This window comes from Myotis brandtii, unplaced genomic scaffold, assembly GCF_000412655.1.
Source record: "Myotis brandtii unplaced genomic scaffold, ASM41265v1 scaffold1612, whole genome shotgun sequence".
Taxonomy (NCBI): Eukaryota; Metazoa; Chordata; class Mammalia; order Chiroptera; family Vespertilionidae; genus Myotis; species Myotis brandtii.
The window spans coordinates 942,259-952,386 of NW_005355890.1; the positions used below are offsets into that span (position 1 = coordinate 942,259).

Genomic DNA, 10,128 nt, shown 5'->3' on the forward strand with positions numbered 1-10,128 from the left:
CAGTTGGAGAAAGATAAATATCACATGATCTCACTCATTTGTGGAATATAATGAACAACATAAACTGATGAACAAAAACAGATCCAGAGACAGAGAAGCATCGATCAGACCATCAAACCTCAGAGGGAAGGCAGGGGAGGGTGGGATAAAGGGGAGAGATCAACCAAAGGACTTGTATGCATGCATATGAGCATAACCAATGGACACAGACTCCAGGGGGATGAGAGCATGAGAGGGGGTGGTGGGGGGGAGAGGCAATGGGGGGATAAGGACACATATGTAATACCTTAATCAATAAAGAAAATAAAAAATTTTAAAAAAAATTTTTAAATGCTCTATTGTACACTTTAAATGGGTGAATGGTATAGTATGTGAATTACATCTCAATAAAGCTGTTATTTTAAAAAGTAGAAATGAGAATCTAAGTATTTTCTACTGAGACAGACATTAAAAAGATTTTTTAAAATGTAAAACAATGCCACTCTTACTAAAATTTTTGTTTTAGAAAATATACTTATTTTTCTTAAAAATGTTATGTTGGGTTTGTTACTTTTAAATGAATTAATAAATATTTTTAAAAATTTTTTAGTCTTAACTTCCAATATGGTAATTATCAATAGATATAAAATATTCAAATTCTTAGATTAAAAAGAAGGGTATAATATGAAAGTATATAAAGGAAATGTAATGAATTGAATAAAGAAATATCAGTAAAAACATTTACATATTAGCAGTAGGTAATCTATTCTAATGAAAATGGCTTTCTCATGGAAATCACGGAGGCCAGAAGGAAGTGGCACAATGTTATTTAAGTGCTAAAAGAATAGAATTGTCTGCCCTAAATCTTACCTATGGAGAGATTATTCTTCAGGAATGATGGAGAAATAAAGACATTGTCAGACAAAAAACTAAAAAGATTTGTTACTAACAGAGCTGCTTTTAAAAAGAGAATAAAGGAAATTCTATAAACAAGAAGGAAATAATAAAAAAAGGAACTTGAAACATCAGAAAGAACATCGTAAGCATAAATATGGATAAATACAATAGCCCTTCTCAAGTTTTCTAAATTGTTTGGTTGTTGAATCAAAAATTATAGCAGAGTCTAATGTTATTCTCAGAGTATGAAAAGAAAATGATAAATTATATTATAAATGGGGAGAGTAAAGATACATAAAGGGAAATATAGTTTCCACTCTTCAATCAAACTGGTAAAATGTTGACACCAGTAGATTTTGATAATTTATGTATTTATAAGGTAATAGCAAGCACAACCACTAAAAATGCTGTAGGAAAGGATATACTTTAAAAATACTATAAATAAATAAACCAGGAAATTCTAAAAAATGTTTAAGTAAGCTAAAGGTAGGAAAAAGAAAATAAATGGAAAACATAAAACAACAAAATAAATAGACAAGGCCTAACGTAGCAAAAATTACATTCAATGTAAACTGTCTAAATACAACAATTAAAAGAGACTGGCAAAGAGGATTTTAAAAATGACCCAACAATAGGTTATCTTTAAGAAATTTGCTTCAAATATGATATATGTAAATAGTAAAAATATAAATCATATAAGTATTAATAAAAAGAAAGCCATACTGGCTATATTAATATCAGAAAAGTAAACTATAGAGCAAAAAATATTACTAGAGACAGAACAAAACATTATATAATCATCAAAGTGTCAATCCACCAAGAAGACATAGCAATCCTAAGTATATATACTTCAAACAACAAACTGTAAAATATGTGAAGCAAAAACTGTTGAAACTGAGGAGAAATAGACAAATCCACAATAGTTGGATATTTCAATTGACAGAACAACTAAACAGAAAATCAACAAGGATACTCAACACCACCATCAATAAGCAGGAGAAAACTATACAACAGCAGAACAATAAACTTTACTAGAGGCCGGTGCATGAAAATTCATGCACTGGAGGGGGGTCCCTCAGCCCGGCCTGCCCCTTCTCACAGTCCAGGAGCCCTCAGGGGGCGACCCAGTGATCAGGGGAAAGCGACACCCCATCACACCTCTGCTGCTGCCACTGCCAGCAGCGCAAGCCTCAGCCGGCCCTGGTTACCTGAGTCTCGGGCGGCCCTGGGCGGCCATGGGGCTAAGGGGACTGGGGGTCTCCGAAGGCGGGCCCGACCTTGCCACGCGCCTGCCACCCCGGTGGGGCTGAGGGTACTGGGCGCCGCCATCTTGTGCTGTGGGCACTGCCATCTTTGAGGGTGGGACAGTCAATTAGCATATTCCCTCCTTATTGGCTGTGGGCACCACCATCTTTGCAATGGCATGAGGGTCAATTAGCATATTCCCTCTTTATTAGATAGGATTTTCAAGTACCTACAGAATATATACCAGGACAAATCATACCCATGGCTATAAAACAAACTTCAAAAAATTTAAAATAATTAAAACCAAACACTTATGTGCTCTGTCCACAATGGAAATAAACTAGAAATCAAGAAGGTAACAGGAAACTCTCCAAGCTTTTGGAAATTAAATAACATGTTTAAAAAAAATCCATGGGTCAAAAAGGAAGTCTCAGCAGAAGTAAAAATACTTTAAACTGGATAAAAATGATAATACAACATATAAAAATTTGAGGGGTACAACTCAAGCATGCCAAAAGGAAAATTTATAGCGCTAAATGCTTACATAAAATGAGATGAAAAGTCTCAGATCAATAATCTAAGCTCCCATCTACAAAAAGAAGAGCAAAAAAAAAATCCAAAGAAAGCAGAAGGAAATACTCAAGGTCAAGGCAGAAATCAATGAAATTGAACATAAAAACAAGAGAGAAAAATCAAACAAAAAGCTGGTATTTTAATACAATCAAAAAAATTGGCAAACCTCTAGCAAGACGGACAAAGATACATACCCTGGCCGGTTTGGCTCAGTGGATAGAAGTGAATAGAGTATCGGCCAGAGGACTGAAGGTTCCTGGGTTTGATTCTGGTCAAGGGCACATATCTCAGTTGCAGGCTCAATCCCCCATGGCCCTGGTCAGAGAGCGTGCGGGAGGCAACCAATCTATGTGTCTCTCCCCCTCCCTTCCACTCTCTCTAAAAATCAGTGGGGGAATATCCTCAGACAAGGATTAATAAGAGAGAGGAGAGAGAAAGAGAGAGAGAGAACATGAATTACTGGTATCAGGTATGAAACAGGGAATACTAGTATCACTAATGACCCTGCAAACATGAAAAGAATAATGCAATACCACAAACAACTTGACACATATATTAAACAACTTAGATGAAATGAATCAATGGCCCAAAACAAAAACTACTATAACTCACTCAATATGAATAGCCCCATATCTATTAAGGAAATGAACTTGTAATTCAAAACTTCTCCAGAAGAAATCCCCAGGCTTGAGTAGGTTCTCTCAAAAATTCTACTGAGCATATAAAGAAGAATTAACATTCTACACAATATTTTCCAGAAAATAAAAGACACAGAAACACTTCCCAACCCACTCTGTGAAGCCAGTATCACCCTTATACCAAAGCCATACAAAGGCAGTATAAAAGAGAAAACTCAAGACCAATATCTGCCATGAATACAGATGCAAAAACCCTTAACACAATACCAGCAAACAGAATTCAGCAATATAAACAACTAGAGGCCCGGTGCACGAAATTCGTGCACTCAGGGGAGGAGGGGCCCTCAGCCTGGCCTGTGCCCTCTTGCAGTCCGGGAGCTCTTGGGGGATGTCCAACTGATGGCTTAGGGACTAAGCCGGCATGGGACTAAGCCGGCAGTGGGACATCCTAGTGCTGCCACACAGGCGGGAGAAGCTCCCTCCACCGCTGCTGTGCTCACCAGCCATGAGCCCGTCTTCTGGCGCACTGACCACCAGGGGGCAGCTCCTGTGCCGAGCGTCTGCCTCCTGGTGGTCAGTGCACATCATAGGGTACTGACCGTAATTCCGCCATTCAGTTGATTTGCATATTAGGCTTTTATTATATAGGATTATACAACATGACCAAGTGGTGTTTATTCTAAGATACAAGGCTGATTAAATATTCAAAAACCAGTCAATATAACCAACCATATTAACATCCTAGGGGAGAAAAATCAAAAGATCCTTTCAATTGACAAATTTCAACAAGCATTCATGATAAAAACTCTCAGAAAACTAGGAATATAGGAGACCTTCCTCAACTTTATTTTTTTTAAACCTACTGCTAACAAAGAGCTGATGGTGAAAGACTGAAAGCTTTCCCCTAAGCTCTGAAGTGAGGTAAGGATGTCCACCTTCACTACTGTTATTCAACACAGTTCTAGAAGCTCTAGCCAGCACCAGGCAAGAGAAGAAAATGCAAGACATAGAGATCGGAAATGAAGAATGAAAACTTTCCCTATTTGGAGATGACATCATGGTCTACCTAGAAATATGAAGGAGTCAACAATAGCAGAAAAAAAAAGAAAAAACAAACAAACAAACAAAACCCTCTTAAAATTAATAAGTTAGGTAAGCTCACAGGATATAAGAGCAACATACAAAAATATCAAGCATATTTCTGTATATACTAGCAATGAGCATAGGGAAATAACAATTTTAAATACAGTATCACACCTACAATTGCTCAGAAAATGAAATATTTAGTACAAATCTAACAAAACATGTGTAGGACATATACCAAAAATACAAAACACCTGAATGAAGGAAATCAAAAGGCATACATAAATGGAAAGATATTCAGGTCTAAGATGTCAATTCTCCTTAAATTAAAATACAGGTTTAATCCAATTCCTATCAAAATCCCAACAATATTTTTGTAGACCTAGACATGGTTATCTAAAAGAAAAGATAACGGAACTAGAGTAGCTAAAACAATTTTGAAAAAGAATAAAGTAGAAGGAATCAGTCTATCCAATTTCAAGACATTATATATAGTAATAATGTAGTTATAGTAATTAAGACTATGGTAATAGTGGAGAGAGAGACACACAGATGCATAGAACAAAACAGAAAACCCAGAAATAGCCCCATACAAGTACAACCAACAAATTGTTAACAAAAATGCAAAAGCAATTCAAAAGAGGAAGAATAGTCTTTTTTTTAAATGATCCTGGAGCAACTGGATATCCATGGTCAAAATAATGACTCTTAAACAGAAATGAACTCAAATTGGTCATGAGCTAAAAGTAAGATGTTAACTATAAAACTTTAGGCGGAAAAGTAGGAGAAATTCTTTGAGACTCAACAAGATCCATACAAGAAAATAGTCAACAAATGGGACTTCATCAAAATTAGAAACTTTTGCTCTGAGAAACAGAAGTTCTGGATAAAGACAAAGCTAAAGACTAAGAGAATATATCTACAGACCACATATGTGACAAAGGATTCATTTCTAGAATATATAATATATAATAGACTCTCAAAACTCAACATTTAAAAAAATCTAATTAGAAAATGATGAAAAGACATAAACATTTATTTTACCAAAGATGATATAGAGCAAATCAGCACATGAAAAGATGTTCAACTAAACTAGGCATTGGGGCATTACAGATTAAAGCCACAAAGAAATATTACTACACAACTATTGGAATAGCTAAAATTTTTAGATGCTGACACACTAAATGCTGTTATAAAGAGGAAAAGCTATCTTTCATAATTACTAATGTGAGTAGTATAGCCATTTTGAAAAATAGTTTGGCAGTTTCTTAACAAAACATTAAAACATATACTTAACATACCACCTCGCAATTGCATTCCTGGGCATTTATCCCAGAGAAATGAAAGCTTATGCTCTATACAAAAACCTGTAAACAATTGTTCATAGCTTTATTTGTAATAGCCCCAAACTGGAAACTACTCAAATGACTTTTAATGGGTGAGTGGTTAACTGATGGTACATCCATACCATGGAACACTACTCTGCAATAAAAAAAAATAAACTATCACTCTGGCCAGTGTGGCTCACTTGGCTGAGCGTCAAAAGGTCACTGGTTCGATTCAAGGTCAGGGCACATGCCCCGATTGCAGGTTCAGTCCCTGGTAGGGATGCCTTGTGAGGCAGCCAATCAGTGTTTCTCTCTCACACCTATGTTTCTCTCTCCCTCTCCTTCTTTCTGGTGGCCACCAGGAGTTAAGGATGCTGGGAGATAGAGGTCTGTGTGACGATCAAGGGGTAGCACTGGAAGAGCTTCAATCAGTCACCCAAACCACTGAAAGTACAGCCATAACCACTGAAGGCATAGTGCAGAAAGGCATACCTAAGCCCATTGAAATTTACATGGAATTAAATGAAATACTAAAAAATATTCAGTTTACCCAAAAGAAGGCAGGAAAGGAGAAACAAAGGGTTAAAAAGATGGGACAAATAGAAAACAAAAAGTAAAATGGGGAACCTAAATTTAACTATATCAATTATTACATTAAAGTGAAAAAACAAAACAAACACTATAATTACAAGACAGAGACCAGGAGACTGGGTTAAAGAGGCACAGAGAGAGATTACAGGTAGTTTGAGAGTAAAAGCCTATAAACAGCATGCCATGTGAAAACTAAGCATGACAAAGCTGTGGTAATTATATTAACATCTAACAAAGTAAATGTCATCAGAAAGATGTGACAATCCCAATGGATATGCAGTTAGAGCTTCAAACTAAACTGACAGAACTAAAAGGAGAAATGGACACATATACTACACACAAAAAAAAAAATCGCTAAAGATACAGAATACTTCTATCATACTATCAACAATCTTGGCTCAATTAACATTTACAAATATTATGTAGAAACTGCAGAATACACATTCTTTCCAAGTGTGTATGAAATATTCATCAAGACATATGAGGGGCCATAAAACAAATCTCAGTAAATTTCCAAAGACTACAATCTTATGTTCTCTAATTCAACAAAATTAAATTAGAGATCCAACAAAAATAAGGTATCTTTCAAAGTCCTAAAACATTTGGAAATCAAAAAATACATTTCTTTTTTAAAAATGAATCAAAGAAAAAAGTCACAAGAAAAAAAAGAAAATATTTTTAACTCACTCATAATAAAAGCATTACCTATCAAGATTTGTGGGATTCAACTAAAGCAGTGCTTGAGGAAATACTTATAACTCTCAATGACTACATTAGAAGAGAAAAAAAGATTTACAATTAATTATCTAAGTTTCTACCTTAAGTTAAACTCAAAGTAAGTAGAAGAAAATAAATAATAAAGATCAAAGCCGATATAAATGAAATAGAAAACAAAAAGTAGAAAAAAAAATCAACAAAGCCCATATTTGGTCTTTTGAAAAGAGTTGTGATATACCACTAACAAAACCTGTCCTGAAAAAGTGAGAGAAACACAAATTATCAATATCAATGGTGAAAGAGGTGACATTTCTACAGACTCCACAGGCATTAAAAAAATGTTAAGGGAATATTATGAACAGTGTTTTAATAATATATTTTTTTAAAACACACTGATAAAATGAACAAACTCCTTGAAAAACACACCTTCCCAAATTACCATGATGAAGCAGAAAAATATGAATAGCTCTATGTCTACTACAGAAAATGAATTTCTTATCAAACTTTTCCTACAAACTTATCTAGGCTCAGATAAGTTTCACTGCTGAGTTCTATCAAACAGTTAAAGAAGACAGAAAAATATGAATAGCTCTATGTCTGCTACAGAAATTGAATTTCTTATCAAACTTTTCCTACAAACAAAACTCTAGGCTCAGAAAAGTTTCACTGCTGAGTTCTATCAAACAGTTAAAGAAGAAATAGTGCCAATCATATATATATACAAACAACATCAGAAGATAGAGGAGTAAATATTTCCAAATAATTTTATAAGGCTAGTATAATCCACTACCCTCAAACATTGCCATACTCACTGCCGGAGGGCAGTACTCATAGGAGTTAATAACCAACATTCAAGCCAATGCCTTTAGAAAAAAAATTAGACTACAATGCAAGGAAGGCCACCACAGGAAAACAGCACCCTCTCCCTGAAACTACACATCGCTACTGACCTCCCTCCGAAAGGGGTTTGTACATCCCAGGGGATAAATACAAAAAAATTATATTTCACCTTTCAAAGAAGAAAGAAGGAAATTAAGCATTACCAATATTTAGTATGCAGATTAACAAATGTACATCTATATAATACTCATATATTGGGGGTGCCAACGTTTTTTACCCGCAAGAAAGTGAGATCAAAACAAGCTCAGAGACCCGTGGTTTTCCAGCCAGCATCGCTCTGTGAGTACTCTACCTTCACAGTGTGGAAATCCAATTTGTGACAAAATCTGTTTCAAGTTCAGTTTGTTGCTCTTTAGCCCATGCAGTCGGAGCCATTCCTTGGATGAGATGAGACTCTGCTTGGCCACGTCTGTGTTGGTGTTGCTCTGTCCCTCTTGCCTCCGAAGCTGCTGCTCAGAGATGGTAGAAGATGAGCTTGATATCTCCATCTCTGTGTTAGGATCTAAGTCACAGGGGCCTCCTGTAAAGGCAATTGTCAAACTCAGACTTCCTGAAAACTTGGAAACAATCTAATATCAACAGAGGATTGGTTTGAAATAAATTACAGTACATCCATGAAGTGGAATTCTATCTACCAGTTAAAAATTACAATGCAGCCCTGGCCCGTGTGGCTCAGTTGACGGGGCATTGATTCCTCATTAGGGCACATGCCCAGGTTTCAGGCTCGATCCCCAGAGGGGGGCATGCAGGAAGCAGCCGATTGATGTTATGCTCTCACTTCTCTCTTCTCCCTTCCCCTCTCTCTAAAAATCAATGAACTATTCTTAGAAAAAACAAAAACAGAAAACACTGTGTTAGTGCTTCTCCAACCTTTAAACAAATTATCATACAGATGTATATTTGTTGGCAAAGAAGATATCTACATATATTGCTAAAAGATATCCATAAAATTCAACATCCATAGGTAGGTACTCATACACACACAGGAAAACATTTAGAAAGATATATGCTAAGAGGCTTATAGTAGTTTTCTGTGTGGTGAGAGTGTGTGGGACTTTTGCCTTTTCTACATTGCTTGAATTTTCGCATTATTTAAAGGTTTCTAAAACATTTATTTTTATAATCAGAAAAACACAAAGGTCTTCTGTTTTGGAAAATAAGTAATCACTCCTGAACCTTCATTACACATCAGTATTCCAATTATAATCATATGCATCCAAAGAAGGTAAAGAGGATGAACCCCTGAGAGGAAACAGACTGTTCTGCATGTGGAGTGGCCACCTGCGAGCTAGTGAGAGAGTGGGAACCAGACGGAGGCTCAGCCCAGCCAGAATACACGGCCTCACCTTCCGAATGTTCTCTTCTCTAAAACTGTAAAGTTGGATTGACACATTCTGGCTCACATGGCCAGCTGTTCTGGGACCAACTGGACTCAAGGCAATATTCAACATATTAAACTCATCTAGATCTGCCTAAATATAGCCAATATGCACAGGAGGAAAGGAGTTGCCAAACTGTAATGCAATCTTAACCCAGTCACCACAACTTCAGGAAGGGCCTGACAACTGGGGGAAAGAGTCGAAAGCTCTGCTTACTTCTGCAGTCGGAGTGTGCAATGCATATAAATGAGTCCCCTGGACTATAATACTTTTTAACATGGAAATAGTCCTTTATCCCATCTTTAAAACTGTATTTCCTAAAAGTCTCCCATGAATTTCAAACACAGAAATCAGTTGGACCCAAGCTAGGGAGATTTTTTTGAAAAGACGTTAGAAGTGTCATTATTAGCAAAAATTTTATGTATGTTCTGGGTAGTATATATATTTAATCCTTGTAATAACCTTATGAGGTAGGTAGCCCTATTATTCCCATTTTACAGATGAGGAAACCAAGGCTGAAAGAGCTTAACTAAGGTCTTCATCGTCTCACAGCAGGTAGATGCATAATTGAGATTCCAAACACATCAGTTGCCTGTAGGGTCTAGAACACAAAATGTTCTGTGCCTTTATTATAATCCTATCTAATAAAAGAGAAACATGGTAATTAGCCGTACCTCCGCTACCCTTCCCATTGGCTACTCAGGGCGATATGCAAATTAACCGCCAGCCAAGATGGCGGCCGGCAGCCAGGCAGCTTGAAGCGAACATGAGGCTTGCTTGCTTCAGTGACGGAGGAAG

At 36.5% G+C, this 10,128-nt stretch overlaps 1 protein-coding gene across 1 annotated transcript in view; it reads right to left on the reverse strand.

Moving 5' to 3' along the window:
• The window catches only part of VWA3B (von Willebrand factor A domain containing 3B), a 151,194-nt gene that overhangs the window by 136,316 nt on the left and 4,750 nt on the right, over window positions 1-10,128 (reverse strand). The window contains 1 exon segment of the mRNA XM_014536417.1: window positions 8,244-8,471. Within this exon segment, the coding sequence (XP_014391903.1) occupies window positions 8,244-8,439 (196 nt within the window). The 5' untranslated portion in view covers window positions 8,440-8,471.